Source organism: Salmo salar, chromosome ssa26 (assembly GCF_905237065.1).
Source record: "Salmo salar chromosome ssa26, Ssal_v3.1, whole genome shotgun sequence".
NCBI lineage: Eukaryota > Metazoa > Chordata > Actinopteri > Salmoniformes > Salmonidae > Salmo > Salmo salar.
In genome coordinates, this window is record NC_059467.1 from 8,400,001 (window position 1) to 8,419,763 (window position 19,763).

The 19,763-nt window shown below is 46.2% G+C and overlaps 1 protein-coding gene across 10 annotated transcripts in view; it reads right to left on the reverse strand.

Moving 5' to 3' along the window:
• LOC106587075 (neuron navigator 2) overlaps nucleotides 1-19,763 on the reverse strand; it is a 332,866-nt gene that overhangs the window by 51,926 nt on the left and 261,177 nt on the right. For 8 of the 10 annotated variants that reach the window (XM_014175004.2, XM_014174997.2, XM_045708752.1 and 5 more), the window contains 5 exons: nucleotides 13,848-15,135; nucleotides 13,607-13,716; nucleotides 12,731-12,839; nucleotides 11,463-11,873; nucleotides 5,056-5,178 (listed from right to left, as the gene is read on the reverse strand). In XM_014175004.2, the coding sequence (XP_014030479.2) occupies nucleotides 5,056-5,178; nucleotides 11,463-11,873; nucleotides 12,731-12,839; nucleotides 13,607-13,716; nucleotides 13,848-15,135 (2,041 nt within the window). The remainder of the gene's footprint in view (nucleotides 1-5,055; nucleotides 5,179-11,462; nucleotides 11,874-12,730; nucleotides 12,840-13,606; nucleotides 13,717-13,847; nucleotides 15,136-19,763) is intronic. The other 2 variants (XM_014174998.2, XM_045708751.1) reach the window with 1 other exon arrangement.

Here is a 19,763-nt window from a genome sequence, read left to right on the forward strand (position 1 = left end):
TAATCAAACCAGTCAAACCAGTCAAACTAATCAAACCAGTCAAACCAGTCAAACTAATCAAACCAGTCAAACCAGTCAAACCAGTCAAACCAGTCAAACTAATCAAACCAGTCAAACCGATCAAACCAATCAAACTAATCAAACCAATCAAACTAATCAAACCAATCAAACCAGTCAAACCAATCAAACCAGTCAAACTAATCAAACTAATCAAACTAATCAAACCAATCAAACCAATCAAACTAATCAAACTAATCAAACTAATCAAACCAAACTAACCAATCAAACTAATCTAACCAAACTAACCAATCAAACCAATCAAGCTAATCAAACCAATCAAACTAATCAATCAAATCAATCAAGCTAATCAAACCAATAAAACTAATCAATCAAACCAATCAAACTAATCAAACCAATCAATCAAACTAATCAAACCAATCAAACCAATCAAACCAATCAAACCAATCAAACCAATCAAACTAATCAAACTAATCAAACTAATCAAACCAATCAATCAAGCTAATCAAACCAATCAAACTAATCAAACTAATCAAACTAATCAAACCAATCAATCAAACTAATCAAACTAATCAAACCAATCAAACCAATCAAACCAATCAAGCTAATCAAACCAATCAAACTAATCAATCAAACCAATCAAGCTAATCAAACCAATCAAACTAATCAATCAAACTAATCAAACCAATCAATCAAACTAATCAAACTAATCAAACCAATCAAACCAATCAATCAAACTAATCAAACTAATCAAACTAATCAAACCAATCAAACCAATCAAGCTAATCAAACCAATCAATCTCAAACCAATCAAGCTAATCAAACCAATCAAACTAATCAATCAAATCAATCAAGCTAATCAAACCAATCAAACTAATCAATCAAACTAATCAAGCTAATCAAACCAATCAAACTAATCAAACCAAAGTAAGTGCTTCCAAAAACACTGACTACAGACTTTGCCGCGTCCAATATTCACTACTCCAACCATAGATAAACACAGAATGTAGAAAGCTGTCAGTAGCAGCGCCATCAGGTGCAATTACCATCGCTAACACCCACACCCAGACACAAAGACACACCGATGATAGCATTGGGATAGCATTGGGATAGCAATGGGATAGCATTAGGATGGCATTAGGCCAGTAACAAACCCATCTTCTCCTCTTGCCTCACTATCCAAACACTCCTGGTATTCCAGACCAGAGCCAACGTGCTGCCGGAATCATGAGACTCTCAAAATGAACGCCCCCCCGGAATATTTTGGAGGTTTGATATCGGATCTGATCCTACAGGGCGACGTTACGTGAACAGTCTAAGCACGAGACACAGAGAAATGTTATTTGGGGGCACTGGGTTTAACACACACGCACGCGTAGTGTATTAGCACGCAACAAAAAGGCCTCCCTGGTTATCAGAGAAACATGATCGGTGGTTCATGAAATGACAGGAGAGAGGGAGAGAAAGGAGAAAAGATTGCGATTGTACATGTTTAGAGCCCGGAGCAAAACTACAGCATCCTCTTCGCTGGAGAGAGGGAAACAGACACCACACAAGAGAGAGAGAGACAGAGGAAAGAGGAGGGAGAGACCGTGGAAAGAGGAGGGAGAGACAGAGGAAAGAGGAGGAAGAGAGGGGGAATGATGATTCCTCTAAGGAGAGTGAAAAGAGAGGGAGAGAGAGGGGGAGAGAGAGAGAGGGGGAGAGAGAGACAGAGAGAGAGAGGGAGAGAGAGAGGGAGAGAGAGAGGGAGAGAGAGAGGGAGAGAGAGAGAGAGAGAGAGAGAGAGAGAGAGAGAGAGAGAGAGAGAGAGAGAGAGAGAGAGAGAGAGAGAGAGAGAGAGAGAGAGGGAGAGGGAGAGGGAGAGAGAGAGAGAGAGAGAGAGAGAGAGAGAGAGGGAGAGAGAGAGAGAGAGAGAGAGAGAGAGAGAGAGAGAGAGAGAGAGAGAGAGAGAGAGAGAGAGAGAGAGAGAGAGAGAGAGAGAGAGAGAGAGAGAGAGGGAGAGAGGGAGAGGGAGAGAGAGAGAGAGAGAGAGAGAGAGAGAGAGAGAGAGGGGAGAGAGAGAGAGAGAGAGGGAGAGGGAGAGGGAGAGAGAGAGAGAGAGAGAGAGAGAGAGAGAGAGAGAGAGAGAGAGAGAGAGAGAGAGAGAGAGAGAGAGAGAGAGAAATTCCGTCCATCTGTTTTACTGCCAAGTGTAACCTTTACCTGAGAACCTCCCTACTTCTCAATTGCCTGAGGGGCCTAGTCAAGTCCAGACAGGTACGGAAATGGGCATTGGGGTTGCTGTGGGCTTCAGGGGGCTGGGGTGTTGAGAGGGTGCTGTAAATAACTGTAACTCCTTAGGCTGCACACACACACACACACCCACCCTGGGGAGGGGATGATGTAAACCCTCTGCATAGATCCACTAACATCTCACACACACACACACACACACACACACACACACACACACACACACACACACACACACACACACACACACACACACACACACACACACACCCGAGTGGAGAACAGAGAGAAATAAGAGAGGGAGGAGAGGAACGAGGGATATACTGTATTTATCATTGTAATGTTAAAAGGTGGTATGGGGTTTTCCTATTTTTGTCCCGTTTCATACTGTATCTACAAGCACACATGAGTACACATGCACACACCACAGAAAAGAGTGTCTCTTTGTCTGGTTGGAGAAAAGGAATTGAAATCAGCGGACGGATTGTCACAGATGCGTTACTTCCTCATTCTCTGGCGGTGAAATGAAATGAGAGCGGGAAGACAAACACATTCTTCCAATCTGACACCCTCGGCCTTTTGTCGCTATGGGCCTGTGTTGTCCCATAACTAAAAGGGAGTCTTTGGTAAGGATAGCGGCCGTTTGAACTGTAATTTGCATACATTTGAGAGTCAAAACAGTTGCAGTTGTAGTGACTAGCCCTTCGTCACCTTCTGATTTGAGGTGTTTTAGTTCCTTTATCAGGAATCACGATACAAAATCCTATTCTTACAAAACCGTCGCTGTCGTGGAGAGCTACAGAATATACTGGCTTTTGTTCCAACTCGGCAACGAAACACCTGATTCACGTCGTCAACGGCAGCGTTCCTCAATACCTTGATGAGTTGAATCATTTGTGTTAGTGCTGGGCTGAATCAAACGCCTGCACATCTGTAGCTCTCCAGAACCAGTGGTTGAAGTCCACTGCACTAAATACTCCAGTTCTTGAGTCAGAATCTCCTGTCTTTAGGAGAATTTCGCAAACCCCCACTTGTGCACTATGACACTTTGAAGCTCTTGACCCCTTAGCCAGAGGTCGCAAGGCTTTTATCCCATTGCCATGGTGATATTTGACACCCCAACCCCCAACCCTATCGCTGACTGGGCCCTAACGGCAGGCTAAGACGCTGGTATCCATAGCAGCATCATTAAGACGTTAAAAGCTGATCTGTTTTATAGGTCTCCGATCCAGTGGTCTACCGCAGCCCGTTACAGAGCGGCCAACTAAGGAGCTGATGCGGACTCTCAGTCAGGGCAACTACACCCACACACACACACACACACACACACACACACACACACACACACACACACACACACACACACACACACACACACACACACACACACACACACACACGCTGCCACATGCAGACACAAACACACACACTAGGCATAGTAAGGTGCTCAGCTGTCAAATCCAACTCCCCACCTGCCCAAATCAGCTCCATTAACCCCCCCCCCAGTCATCTATTAAATTAGACTGATCTCATTTGAGACCCCTCCCCCACACACACACACTTTACCCTGAAGCCACTTCAGTCCTGCTATATTATGTTAACGCAGTTATCCACCACTTTCCAACTCTCCCAATTAATGCAAACCAAAACCAGTAACCACATTTATCAGGCATTCCTTCAGGGGGGGGCTTCTCCATATGTACCCCCCTACCCCCTCCCTCCTTTCCTTCCCCCAACCCTCCATCTCTCTGCATTTCTTTTTCAGAAAGGAGTGGAACGCTCTTTGAAGATCAGTCGGGACTACCAACACAGAAAGACTACTGGCACAAGTAGTAATGCACTATTAACAAAATAACATCCCTGATAGATTAAAGTAAAAAAATAAATACTACACCGTTATAATTTAACTGCTTTTCAGACTCTTTCTCTCTCTCTCTCTCTCCACTCTCTCTTTCTTTTTCTTTTTCTCTCATCAACAACTGCCAATATGAAAAAGCTCTCTCACACACACCTTTTAGGGGTTTCTTTAATGAAAGGTGAAGGAAGAGCAGAGGTAAGAAAGATATGAGCAGATATGGGCGGTAACGAGGCAAGGTCGAAAGGTCAAGATGGGTCAGTGCACGGTGAGAAGAGGAGAGAGACTGGAAGCTTTCATCTCTCGCCTTAGGGGTTAGGAGGTGAGGGAGAAGAGGAGAAGAGGTGAGGGCTTAAGCTAAGGGGTGTGAGAGAAAGAGAGAAGGAGGGGGAAACAAGAGGTCAAACGGTGTAAAAACAGGAAATCACTCACACCTGCAGATTGAGAGGAGTTAAAACTGCAGTCTTACTTAGCTTTACTAACCCGACTAACCCAACAAAGAAACAACATCAATGGGGTTTCACGCTTTCATACAGGAGCCCTTTCCGGTCTCACACACCCATCCGCTTCTCTCCCCCACACATACACACACTCTCTATCTTAATAGTGTAATGCCTCCATCCATTTCCCGCTGTCAATTATCCACATTAAACCCCTCCCTCCTTCTCCCTCGCTCCTTCTCTCTCTCCTCCTCTCCCAGAAAGAGGTCAGACTGCTTCCCCGTTATCTATTTCCAAGGTCACAAGGACACAAATCCAACCATTTTGTAATTTGACCCAATGTAAGGACGTCTCCCAATGATGCGGAGAAATGGTCTGTGTGTGTGTGTGTGTGTGTGTGTGTGTGTGTGTGTGTGTGTGTGTGTGTGTGTGTGTGTGTGTGTGTGTGTGTGTGTGTGTGTGTGTGTGTTTGTGCCTGCGTGTGTGTGCGTGTGTGTAGTGTCCTACCTGTCAGCGTCCCCCTGGCCCGTGGCGGTGTTGCGTTGGAGGGTCTCTCGTACCGCCGCCATGCCGTCGGGTAGACGGTTGAGTCGCCGCGTGTACAGACTCAGACCGCCGTCCGTCAAGTAGCTGAGAACAGAAAAGGGCAATGGTCAACATTAGACAACGGCAGGTTTTCAAAGTCTAAGCTCACGTTAAAAATGACACAACACTTAGTTTCACATCCCTTTCGATGGAATACAGTTTTTCATGTCAGTTCAAGCCGGGAAGAAGGAAACAGAACGTGGACCAAACCCTTGGTCTAACACCAGAGAGAAGGACAACAACTCCATCCCTTTCTGGTGCCTGGGCTGGACAAACAAGACGGACGTTCCTTCCTGCTCGAAATAAAATCAACATGGAGAGGAAAGGACATCCATCTTGTTTGTCCGTCCCAGGCACCAGTCTCATCAATCAGGATTAAATGGCTGCTGGCCGACTGGACCGGTCACTAACTCCACACCACTGGGGCTCTGTGCACATGCACAGAAGAACAAAGACACACACACACCAGTGCAGCTAGATCAGTACTGCCCCTACATTTCCTAGATGTTTTTCCTGGTGCAGTGTTCATTTTGGCACTCTTTTTTCCCCGATTTTACTCTCGTTTTTAGTCATTTTGACTCAAATATAATCAAATCTTAGTCACATTTTTTTGTCATTTGAATAACGATTTAGTGTGGTTATTATCAAAATGCCGGAAATAGCGGGCCGTTTTAGTCAACTGAACGGCCTTTCATTTTAGTAACATAACATGTGTCCTGCTTCATTAAGCTTGTGTTCCCATGTGTATCAAGAAAGGTCCACCACCCAAAGGACATCCAGCCAACCTGACACAACTGTGGGAACCACTGGCGTCAGCATGGGCCAGCATCCCTGTGGAACGCGTTCGACACCCTGCAGAGCCCACGCCCCGACGAATTGTGGCTGTTGAGGGCTGCAACTCAATATTAGGAAGGTGTTCCTAATGTTTGGTAAACTCAGTGTAGGTACGACACTAAACCTACCACACAACCACTGACTGTACACATACAGTACACCTCGTACATATACTAACTGTACAATCCCAGGGAGTCCGAGTAACCATATCCTCAACCAATCATGAGGAGAGTCACAGGAACTGAACCAACCAAGGTGGTGTGAAAAATAGCCCTTTGTCTGTGCATAGACAGGTTATTGTTTTCATATACTGTATGGTGGAGACACTTACAAACTGCAGAAGGAGCAAAGACACAGAATAACGCACAGAGATGCATTGTCAACGTCCTACTAAAGGCTCTATCAACACACTGCCCTGTACGACCTTTCTACAACCTCTCTATAACATATCTACAAACTCTCTACAACTTCTCTATACGTTCTCTACAACCTCTCTATAACATATCTACAACCTCTCTATAACATAACTTTTCATAGACACAGAGAGGTGAGACACTGTATGAGGGGAACAGGTGAACAAGAAAGCGGAGGATGACGATGATACTTTAATTGGCCAGGTTTCTTACTTCGTACACCAATAACTCCCATAGGAAGTGGTTCAATCTAATAACAGCCACAGAGAGGGGAGTTGTACTCTCGTACAGTATGTCCGCTCAGAAGCATTTGTCATTCCATACACATCTCTAGAATAAACCTGGAATCTATTTACTTTACTGCAGAAAGCTAATAGTGCAAACATTTTAGCTTCCCTCTCATGTTACACGGCTACTGACCAGGGTTATGCTCAAATTGCATTTAAATTAACTAAATTCCGGAAAAGAATTCCGATGCCTAAACCAAAAAAAACGACCCATCGTCGAGGGTTTTTCCAGTTCATGCACAGAGTCCCCACCCAGTGGAACAATAAACAGACCCTAACCCTGCAACTGACAAAAGCAGAAGTGCCACTCTCACTAAAAACCAGCTATAAAGCAATGTCAAGGTGTTACATGCTTAGTAACTCAGGATGACATCTCAGAATCACACACACAACTTCATCCCCGCTCATCTAAAAACAGATAAGACAACTGGATTGGTTTTTCGAAAATCACAAGACTTAACTTTCTGGTTCCCCCACCATTGGGACATACCTTTTCGCCTCGCACATCTTTAATGACGTGGGTCCAACCTAAAACAAACGTGTCCAGGTGAGTTAAGATCCCCCTCGATAAAGATCAGAATGAACCGTTCAGATCAGAATGTGTGTGTGTGTGTGTGTATTCCAAATATTATATGTAGCAACAGTGTAACTGGCATACATATACTCTGCCTTATTTGTCTTGCGTGTTTGTGTAATGTCTATACACTTAGACCTAAGTGTGTGCATAAGTATGTCTCTCGCGCCCGCGCGCCTGTGTGTGTGTGTGTGTGTGTGTGTGTGTGTGTGTGTGTGTGTGTGTGTGTGTGTGTGTGTGTGTGTGTGTGTGTGTAGAAGTATCTGTGAATATACAGTACGTGTGCTTCTAGTGTGTGTTCCTCGGTGGGTGCTCAGTGTTGGTATGCGGGCTTCTTCTGTTAACTCCACATGCTCCCACTCACTGAAGGCTCTGCCTCTGCCTGGCTGTCTGCTTGCTAAAGAGCACAAGGTGGATAGGGGTGAAGAGGGGAGGGGGTAAGGTTTTGAAGAGGGGAACACCATACCCCCCCCCCCAAGCCAGTCAGAGCGAGAGGATGAGGGAAGTTGGACCGCGGAGGGGGTGGGGGGTGTATCTCCAGGGGCCAGAGAAGCCGAAAGGGTAAGAGAGGGGGAGGGGTGGGGTGGGGTGGGTGTACAGTGCTGCCTGAGGTACTTCATTCTCACGCTGAGTGATCAGAAGGCTCATACATCACGTTGTCGTGTTCGGGGCTTTCAGAAAGCACTTCACATACCCAGCTTAGGAGCCACAGCATGAACCCGAGGATCAAAACACCTCCGGTCTTCATACCTGTTTCACCACCTGGCGCTAACTAACCTCTCACTTTCAACCAATTCAAAACAATTCCATATAGCATTTTTTTTTCACTCCTCCACAAGAATATAATATATTATAAACACACCTGGAATGAGATAAGGAACGACAACTGTGAGTCGGCTGTAAATCCAACTAGATGGGCAAGTGACAAAACTGGCTATATTGTAAACATTTATGAAAATAACATTTCGATTCTTTGGTCTTATTCAAGGTTAGGCGTAAGGTTAGGTTTAAAATCGGATTTAAGAAGATAAATTGCATTAAAAGGCAGTGTTTGTGACTTGCCACTTGCACAGATAATGACTACCCAGTAGGTGGGCGTGGAATCCCACTGCCAACTCATCCTCTATGGTCAAACCTATGACACGTGCTTTAACCAGTTAGCTGCTAACACAACCTAGCATTGGTGGTTAACCATTCAAGGCCTGGGGAGGAGGGGAGGGGGAGAGACTAAGCTATCTGTGTCTGTTTTAAATGGTTAAGACACAGGGAGGCTTCACCATATTACCACACACACACACACACACACACACACACACACACACACACACACACACACACACACACACACACACACACACACACACACACACACACACACACACACACACACACACACAACCCCCCAGGGTACAGGCGTAATCTGGTCACTTGAATAAGGGCTCATTTCAACCATCAATCACCCTGTTCCGAGGCCGAGGCTGGGACCACACACACACACACACACACACACACACACACACACACACTCCTGTAACTATAGTTCATCCTCAGAGCCTTTGTGTGTTTCCTTTATATCCACCATGTCATCATAAACCTCTCATATGGCCAGGCTAGTGGTACAGAACATGATGCCGGATCTAAACTGTGTACAGCACCTGATCACTCATCTCTCTACACTACAGCACTACCGCTTTGGCTGGCGTCCCACCCAATCCCTAAGTATAGATGTAGGAGATCATACTGCACTAGCAGGGGAATGGTTGGGGTCTTCATAGCACTCACCTGCCCAGGTGTGTGTGTGTGTGTGTGTGTGTGTGTGTGTGTGTGTGTGTGTGTGTGTGTGTGTGTGTGTGAGTGTGTGAGTGAGTGAGTGAGTGAGTGAGTGAGTGAGTGAGTGAGTGAGTGAGTGAGTGAGTGAGTGAGTGAGTGAATGAGTGAGTGAGTGAGTGAGTGCTTGGTTTGAAATAGGTTATCTGAATGCTTCAGGGGGAGCACTTAACCCCACCCCTTTCAGAGCAGGTGGCTCTGCGGAAGTGAAATGGAGCGAGAGAAACTTGCCGCTTTTTTGGTTCATATAACCGTCGATTCCATCACCTTTTTTTCCCCCTCTTGAGACTTTGAGGAACTTTAGGATTTGTTTGTTGCTTTTTGATGTTTGACTATACAGTATTCAGATATCCGTTCTTAGCTACTCATAGGTCCGTTTTTATCTAGTACATATCTTTGTTACCCCACGAAGCTGCATTCAGTAATTTATACATAGTCTGCTCCCTTGTGTCTTAGTCTCTCTCTCATTTTGGCCGTGCACTGTCCTGATTCTGGCATCAGCAGCAGAGTTGGCTCCCAGTGTGTAAATTCATATGATAATAATGATGACAGCATTGGTTTAAATTGCAGAGTATGACAGCCAAGGTATGCAGGGGGCCTGTTACAACATGGACACTGACTTCAACATGGGCACTGACTAGAAAACAAACAGGTTATGAGGTTCAACTCTACTGGATTGAACTCACAGAGACGAAGCTTCATACAGTTACCATCTGATCTGGGCCCATGTTCATGAAGCGTCTCAGAGTAGGAGTGCTGATCTAGAATCAGTTTTGCCTTTCAGATCAACAATGAGAATACAATTATATGGACAGGGAATACCTGATTCTAGATCAGCACTCCTAATCTGAGACGCTTTGAGGATACGGGTCCTGGTCCCCAAAGGACATACAGCGCATTCGGAAAGTATTCAGACCCCTTCCCCTTTTTCACATTCTTGTTACGTTACAGCCTTATTCTAAAATAGTTTTTTCCCTCATCAATCTACACAAAATACCCCATAATGACAAAGAGAAAACTGGTTTTTAGAAATTTTTGCAAATTTACTAAAAATAGAAAACCTTATTTATGTAAGTATTCAGACCCTTTGCTATGAAACTCAAAATTGAGCTCAGGTGCATCCTGTTTCCATTGATCATCATTGAGATGTTTCTACAACTTGATTGGAGTCTCAATTGATTGGACATGATTTGGAAAGGCACACACCTGTCTATATAAGGTCCCACAGTTGACAGTGAATGTCAGAGCAAAAACCAAGCCATGAGGTCGAAGGAATTGTCCGTAGAGCCCCGAGACAGGATTGTGTTGAGGCACAGATCTGGGGAAGGGTACCAAAACATTTTTGCAGCATTGAAGGTCCCCAAGAACACAGTGGCCTCCATCATTCTTAAATGGAAGAAGTTTGGAACCACCAAACTGGCCGTAGTTGTAGTTGCAGCATCATGCTGTGGGGATGTTTTTCAGCAGCAGGGACTGGGAGACTAGACAGGATCTAGGGAAAGATTAATGGAGCAAATTACAGAAAAATCCTTGATGAAAACCTGCTCCAGAGCACTCAGGTCCTCAGACTGGGGCGAAGGTTCACCTTCCAACAAGAACACAACCCTAAGCACACATCCAAGACAATGCAGGAGTGACTTTGGGACAAGTCTCTGAATGTCCTTGATTGGCCCAACCAGAGCCCGGACCTGAACCTGATCGAACATCTCTGGAGAGACCTGAAAATAGCTGTGCAGTGACACTCCCCATACAACCTGACAGAGCTTGAGAGGATCTGCAGATAAGAATGGGAGAAACTCCCCAAATACAGGTGTGCCAAGAAGACTTGAGGCTGTAATCGCTGCCAAAGATGCTTCAACAAAGTACTGAGTAAAGGGTCTGCATACTTATGTAAATGTGATATTTCAGTTTTATTTTATTTATAAATGTGCAAAAAAAATTAAAACCTGTTTTGCTTTGTCATTATGGGGTATTGTGTGTAGATTGATAAGGGGAAAAAACTATTTATTACATTTTTGAATAAGGCTGTAACGTAACAAAATGTGGAAAAAGTCAAGGAGTCTGAATACTTTCCGAATGCACTGTATACCATCTCAAAAAGCGACTACAGAATGTCTTACAAGTCCTCTCACAACAACAACAACTGTATTTTTCCCTTCATGCCACATTACTGTTGGCTATACCATGTTCACATTTGTACACTTATGTGAGATTACAAATACACTGGCGCCCTCTTGTGACATGACAGCCACTTATAATGCATTGATTCCCAAACCTATGAGAAAGGCGCAAAACGAACCAAACCAGCCCCAAAAGGGATGAGTAGCAATTTGCAAAACACAATTACATTTTTTTTACCCTGTCATCATATGCTAGTTCTCTCAGAATACTCACCCACTGGTGACATCATCAGGACGCGCTGCGTTCTTGCTCAGCACATCCCCGTCACTCATGTAGCCCGTCACCTCCATGGCGATGCCCTCCAGGTCAATATCCTCCCCTCTCCCCCCCAGATCCATACTGAGGGCACCTCCCCGCCCTGCCAGCTGTCTCCGCAGGGGGCCAGGGTACAGGTAGCGGCCCCCCTGCCCTCCTCCTCCTCCTCCTCCCGAGGCACGACCCCCGTAGCCGTTCCCCGTGGAGGGGGCGTCCCCCGCCTGCAGGCGGGGGCTGGACTGGCCCAGTCGCCACGACGACAGGGAGGGCCGGGAGGAAGTCAGGCTGAGGATGCTCCGTCCACTCCCGCCGCCGCTGCCACCGCTGATCTCCGTGGTGACGTTGCTATCAAAGGTCGTCTCCAAGGTGCTGAGGGAGGGAGGGAGGGAGGGAGGGAGGGAGGGAGGGAGGGAGGGAGGGAGGGGAAAAGACTGAGTGTAAGGCTAGACATTAGCTCAGCAGCATTGAAGTGGACTAGACTAGACAGTGGGTAAGACCTCTCTAATTGTGCGAAAAGGAGAGAGCAAGCAGCAGGGAGAGAGACTGGGTCAGGAGATTGAATCAAAATCCAAAGACAAGACCAGCGCTCCATCCAGCCACTACTGGATCAAAGACACTGACACTCTCATACAGGGGGGAGATCATGCTGAAAGAACCAGACACAAGACACAGTCTAGTGGGTTTTTGGAAAACAAGCCCTCCATTACACACACACTAGAACAGAGCATCAGACAGACAAGTCTCAAATCGCAAAAGGTTCATCCAACTTCGTCCTTTATTCTATTTCTATCCGGCAACCCTGGAGACCGGGACACATCCCCAGTGTCGGACTCGTGAGTTATTAGTGACACTACGTGGCCACTAGGTGGCAGTCATGTCCCACTTTAAGCCGCTCTCCAGCTTCGAAATTAGACCTTTCTCCTGGTGGACCACCCATTAACACGACCGCTAGTTAAAACAGACGTGCTGACTCTCTTTTCCTTTTACATTAACAGCCTGCTTTTGGGATTTTTTTCACAAGAGAAAGTCATATGGACATTTGCTATGAATAGCTTTATTGTGACCACTATTGTGGTCTCTCTCTAGGAGCTGTGTCTGTTATGACTTAACGGACGTCCGTGGAACTTGTCGGATACACAGAAACAGAATGTGGAATAAAAAAAAAACGGGTATCTCTTTGGCTACTTGGCTGGACATGGTCCGTTCTCATTGCAGGAGGTTCTTACCTGTGTGTGATCTGAGTCCCCCGTAGACTGGACATGGTCTCTTCCAGGTTCTGGCGCAGGTCTGCAATGTTTTTAACAGTCCGCAGCCGCCGTGTCTCTGGATCTTCTGCTATACGGAACAAACATTGTGACTGAGTACATAGGTACTAGCGGTGCGCGGATCAACTGTCAGTTCATCCGCACCCGCCCGCAATTGCTAATAACCCATCAGCAACCGCGAGACTATACGCGATAAAGTCAAAATCTGAGACCCACACCCGATCCTTTTAACCCGCTAATATAGAAAATGCTCTGTTAGGCTACGGTCAGAGTCAACTCCGACGTCCTTTGTGCCTCCATGGATACACGTTAACTTTTTCTTCCCATTCCCAAAAAACATTTGGCAATTGGAGTGTAGGCTATTTGGCGCGCTTACAGTTAGGTCCTAAAGCTTAGGCTTACACACTAATGCTAGATAGCCTACAATAACGAAAGTAAAACCTCAATGTAGTCTAGAGATATGAGTTGCACATGAATTCGATTTTGATAGATTTTTTTAAGGTATTGTTTTAACTTTATTCAAACCGCTCGCCACCTGACCGTCATCGACACAATATTTCATGACCCTAAACTCGCCCGCTCCGTGGATATAACTGAGGGGACTGCGGGCTACGAGTCAACCTGCGCTTCACTTGTGGACACGACAAAAACCACCACTGAATTGAGAGTGCATGAGCCAGGAAGGTATGTTTCCCATCAGATAGAATCAACCCGACGTCGGATTCATGTCAAAAATACCCCCCCCCAAAGAAAATGGCCCATGTAACTTCTGTACAGTTCAGACACATAACCAATCGCCCATCAGCTCCTTACAGACAGAACTAGTTGATGGCCTACCTGAAAGGTCCTCAATGGATGGCTGGCTGGTTTTAAAGGGGATGTTTTCTCCGCCCCTTCCTCCTGACCCCGCCTCTGTCGCCATGATACCGTCCACGTCCGTTTGTGACCTAGATGATAGGGAAATTCCTAGCAAACAGCTTGCAGATTCCCACTAATGATCAGTGACTAATGACTTATGGTCCTTTCAGACTTTCTAAAGTTTACAGTTTTATCAGTCCAAGGTATGTGTATTACTCACCTGTACATGAAGGGTGCTACGGTGGCTGTGTTGGGGTGGCTGTGGTGCTGCTGGGGCTGAGGTAGCTGGACACTGACTGTGTTGCAGGCTGTGCTCTGTGTAGCGCCACCACTACCACCTTCCACCACCGGGGCGGCGCTGTGGCCCTGTTGTGAGGCCTTGCCCTCTGTAGAAGCCAGACTAGAGGTAGAGCTAGAGTGCCTGCTGTCCCTGTCTCTGTCTCTGTCCAGGTGTCCGCGTTGCAGGACAAGACCCCCTCCCAACCGCATGCTCCGGGGACGCTCCCCACCCTCCTTCCCCCCTGCCGAGGGCGCCTTCCCCCCTACCCCTGAGGTTTTACCCCCTGGCTTTGGTATGCCGCTGTGTGAAGGGACAGAACTCTCCTTCTTGGCCACTTTGCTCCCTTTGGGTATGAAACTGGCGATTTTAGAAGTTCTCTTATTGGAGGAGGGTTCCGTTTCCATTGCGACACTGGTAGTCGCTTCCTCCTTAGGCTCCTCCCCCCTGAGTTCCATCCTCTCGGTGGCAATGTGTTTTCCCGCCTCTTTCCCTCTTTCCCGCTCTTTCTCCTTCTCCTTCCCCCTCTCCTTCTCTTTCTCCTTCTCTTTCTCCTTCTCTTTCTCCTTCTCCTTCTCCAGTCCTTTCACTGAGCTCTTTTTAGCAGTCATAGCTCTGCTGAACGTGCGCTGAGCGATTCCCCTCAGTGCGATCTTGGGGCTGCTGGTTGTTGTGGCGATGGTAGGGACATGGGCTGAGGCACCACCGTGGGTCGTCCCGTTACCGGTCCCGTTGACGCCGGGCCGGGTGTTCCCCTCTGCCTCCTCCAGGGAGTCGGTGTTGGACCCTGCTTCTGCCCTCTCTACTTCACCAGCCCCGAGCTGCCGGGCGGGGGCACCGCTGTCCGCCTGGGCTCCCTGATTGCTGGAGGACGAGGACTTAGATCCGCCTTTACTGTTAAACAGCTTGAGCTTCTCCAGCATAGACTTCTGTTGGACGACTTTAGGGGGGGGCTCGGTGGACGAGGAGGCCTTAGAGGAGGTATCCTTCTCCTGCTTGACAGAGAGCATGGCTGAGGAGGAGGAGTGCTTGGAGCTCGCAGACTTACTCCTCCAGGGCTTGCTGCTGGAGTTGGGGTGGGGGATGGCCGAGGAAGAGGAGGAGGAGGAGGAGGATGGAGGGACGGGATCCGAGGTAGAGACGCTGTTGGCGGAAGTGAAGATGGTCACCGGGGACGACTGAGCATGCTCAGTCATTACCGGAGTCTGTGAAGTCATGCCCTCTGACGGTTCTGTGAGGAAGAGGAAGAGGAAAAGGAGAGGATGAAGAGGTGGATGGGATGAAAAAAGGGATGAGAGGAGGAAGTGAGAAGCGGATAACCGAGAGGAGAGGAGGAAAGGAGCGAGAGGGGATTAGGAGATGAGAGGAGGAAGTGAGAAGCGGATAACCGAGAGGAGAGGAAAATAGAAGCGAGAGGGGATTAGGAGATGAGAGGAGGAAGTGAGAAGCGGATAACCGAGAGGAGAGGAGGATAGGAGCGAGAGGGGATTAGGAGATGAGAGGAGTGAAGAAGAAGAAGATGAAGAGAAGGGAGAAAGCAGGAGTGGGAGAGAGGATAAGGAGAGGGGAAAGGAGAGAAATAAGAGATGGTTAGATAGAGCAATCCTCATAGACCCCACACTAACTGTCCATATAAGGTCTTGCACTGTGGAAAGCTTGAGTTAGCCTGTGTTGACACAGTCTAAACGTGTCATTACTTAACGCTAGCGAACCCACGACACTCAGATAACTATTAGAAATCTTGGACACTAACAATGAGAGTGCCTATCACAAACTGTTTATAAAAACGATGAGGGAAAGCCCTTTAAAGTTTGACCTAGGAATTTGAGTTGAGATAGAACACTGCTACTGACATCCTTGGGAGGTTTGGACATATATGGGCTGATTCTGGTCATTATCTTCCAATTCACAGACAAAGACTTGCTCAATCCCAAGTCTGTATTCTGAACTACTGTGGAAATGAGCTAGCTAAAACACAAAAACACAAATATTTTCATTCAATTGGACTATTTTGTCGAAATGAAGGTTTTACATAAGACACATCTGTTTTACTGCGCGCCAAAAAAACAACACAAAGCATTTTTTTAAAGTGTGTCTTTTGTTACCCCTCTAAATCAATAATGTTTGACGTACCAAAAACAGTCACAATCAAATCCAAAACCAACAGAACTCAGAGTAGCTAAGATGTTCTTCCTCAAGAGACTAATACCGGGCAGTACAAGAATAGTGTAGTTATTGTTGTGTGCCTGTAGAGACTCCAATTGCCAACGTAGTGCTCACAATATTTTGAATATTCAAAGCCAAACTGCCAAACTGCCCTTGTGGCCACTTCCATGCCCAACCCATTAGTCAGCCAGTACAGCACATGGACACAGCAAAACAGAAGCTACTGTCCTGCTGCACTTCCAAATACCTTCACAAACACGGCCTATTAAGTAGTGATCTCAAATGTAATCCGTTCCAATTCCTTTTCAATACACTCTTAAGAAAAAAGGTGCTATCTAGAACCTTTAAAAGGTTCTTCGGCTGTCCCCGTAGGAGAACCCTTTTTAAGAACCCTTTTAGATCCAGGCAGAACCCTTTTCAGTTCCAAGTAGAATGCTCTCTACATAGGGTTCTACATAGAACCAATAAGGTTTCCCCCTGGAACCAAAAAGGGTTCTCCTATGGGGACAGCCGAAGGACCCTTTTGGAACCCTTTTTTTTCGAAGATTGTACCATCTCTTCGTACAGTGCAGTATGCAACCCTTTTTCAGTATACTGCATTAACATGACTCTAAACACTTGGTAACTCCTCAAACGAATCGAGTTTAATATTCACACATTTGGACCTCGCTAAGGAAGTATTTACTAGGAATATTAAACACTCCACATCTTTATGCCACATCCCATTTTCATCCCATTTATTCCTGTTTTTTTTAAACACCTTTCATGCCCTAATTGCTTTTCATGCCCCTTTTCGTTTCCCCCCAATTCAGTATTTAGCAAGCGCGCATTGAAACAATGCGCCCATTAGGAAGTGATTAGGGCCCAATTAGCCGTGCTAGAGGTTAGCCGGCGGAAAGTGGGTCAGGTTGCTAATAGCTGGCTTGCTATTGGAGGAGGGCCTGAATGAGAGAGAGGAGGACCAGCAGTAATTACAGAGGAGGTAGAGGAGGGAGAGAGAGAGAGAGAGAGAATGAGAGACAGACGGAGAATGAGAACGAGAGAGGGATTCAGACTCACTGAGGCTGGGATGTGGGAAAAGGGGAACTTTGAGAAGCTTACATCATGCCAACAGAACGATCTGTGCCCCAGAGGGAGAATAGGGGGTGAAACCAGCTTGGGTTTTGGTTGAGAAGTGGACATTGTGTTGGCTTGGACACTGGGACACAAGAAACACACAGAGCAAAGATGCCCCAGTTTGAATGAAAAGGAGATCCACATTTCGCATCCTGGGTCAGAAGTGAAATTGCAATGAACCCCTTTGCCCCACAGTTGCCAATAAAGTTGTATTGAATTCAATCCCCTTCTTATATCACACAATTGACTTTGTTTCCTGTTTTAGACACACGCGTGATGTATCAATACACATAAACACTCACACCTGAGCAACTGACCAGCATTCTTTCTCCCTTTGCCATACCTAAAGATTGCCACACAGTGAACTTTTGTCTGGTCCAATATCACAAACACATGGACTGCTGACATCCCACTCGTAAGAGATCACAGACCTCCTGACCTGGCTACTAAAGATCACTGTGACAAAGTTCACTACCTTGAGACAAAAATAGAATTCCACAAACACACACACACACCTTTGTGCCTCTATATGACTTGTGTATTCTCGTAGTTTACACAGGATCCAGGTTTTAGTGTTTAAATCTTAACTACTCAATTAGTGCAGTCAATTAGTAGTCTGAAATCTGAGTCTGACAGACAGAGAGAGGCCCTCAGGACTGAACCACAGACCACCAGTGAACTTCCTGCCATAACCCAACTCGGTCTCTCTCTCTCTCACGCACACACACACACACACACACACACACACACTTCTACTCTACACAGCCTCTTTCATATTACGATACTTGAAAAAACAACGTGAGGCGATCAGAATAAAACAGACATACGGCTAGCTCTTCATGTTCTGAGCTACAACAATTGGTGGCTCGCAGGGGTAGAACTTGCTTGCGCCATTTTGCACATCTATCAGGAATCTGTCAGCATCTCGTGCTCTCTCCTCTATTCCTCTGTATCCCAGAGCCGCTGCCTCACACACATTTCCACATTGTAGCTTTTACCACGAACTACACTTCTCTTCCATCTGTCTCCCCTCCTCCCTCTACTGCATTCGCTAATTCTTTTTTATTATTAAACCAAAAACTAATCTACAGTACATTTGGAAAGTATTCAGACCCCTTGACTTTTTCCACATTTTGTTACGTTACAGCCTTATTCTAAAATTGATTAAATTGATTTTTTTCCTCATCAATCTACACACAATACCCCATGATGACAAAGCAAAAACAGGTTTTTAGAAATGTGTTTAAAAAAAACAACTGAAATATCACATTTACGTAAGTATTCAGACCCTTTACTCAGTGCTTTGTGGAAGCACTTTTGGCAGCGATTACAGTCTCGAGTCCAGACAGCCTATAGGGAGGAGGTCAGAGACCTGGCCGGGTGGTGCCAGAATAACAACCTATCCCTCAACGTAGCCAAGACTAAGGAGATGATTGTGGACTACAGGAAAAGGAGGACCGAGCACGCCCCCATTCTCATCGACGGGGCTGTAGTGGAGCAGGTTGAGAGCTTCAAGATCTTTGGTGTCCACATCAACAACAAACTAGAAGAGGGCACGACAAAACCTATTCCCCTTCAGGACACTAAAAAGATTTGGCATGGGTCCTGAGATCCTCAAAAGGTTCTACAGCTGTAACATCGAGAGCATCCTGACTGGTTGCATCACTGCCTGGTACGCCAATTGCTCGGCCTCCGACCGCAAGGCACTACAGAGGGTAGTGCGTACGGCCCAGTACATTACTGGGGCTACGCTTCCTGCCATCCAGGACCTCTACACCAGGCGGTGTCAGAGGAAGGCCCTAAAAATTGTCAAAGACCCCAGCCACCCCAGTCATAGACTGTTCTCTCTACTACCGCATGGCAAGCGGTACCGGAGTGCCAAGTCTAGGACAAAAAGGCTTCTCAACAGTTTTTACCCCCAAGCCATAAGACTCCTGAACAGGTAATCAAATGGCTACCCGGACTATTTGCATTGTGTGCCCCCCCCAACCCCTCTTTTACGCTGCTGCTACTCTCTGTTTATCATATATGCACACTTTAACTATACATTCATGTACATACTACCTCAATCAGCCTGACTAACCGCTGTCTGTATGTAGCCTCGCTACTGTATATAGCCTCACTACTGTTATTTCTCAGTCTTTTTACTGTTGTTTTATTTCTTTACTTACCTATTGTTCACCTAATACCTTTTTTGCACTATTGGTTAGAGCCTGTAAGTAAGTATTCACTGTAAGGTCTACACCTGTTGTATTCGTAGCACGTGACAAATCTTTGATTTGATTTGAGTCTTATTGGGTATTGTAACGCCCTGGCCATAGAGAGGGGTTTTTGTTCTTTATTTTGGTTAGGCCAGGGTGTTACATTGGGTGGGCGTTCTATGTTCATTTTTCTATGTTTTTGTATTTCTTTGTTTTGGGCCGTGTGTGGCTCCCAATCAGGCACAGCTGTAGTTCGTTGTTGCTGATTGGGAGTCACACATAAGGAGCCTGGTTTTCCTTTGGGTTTTGTGGGGGATTGTTTCTGTTTAGTGTTTTGCACCTGACAGGACTGTTTGGCTGTCGGTTTTCTTGTTTT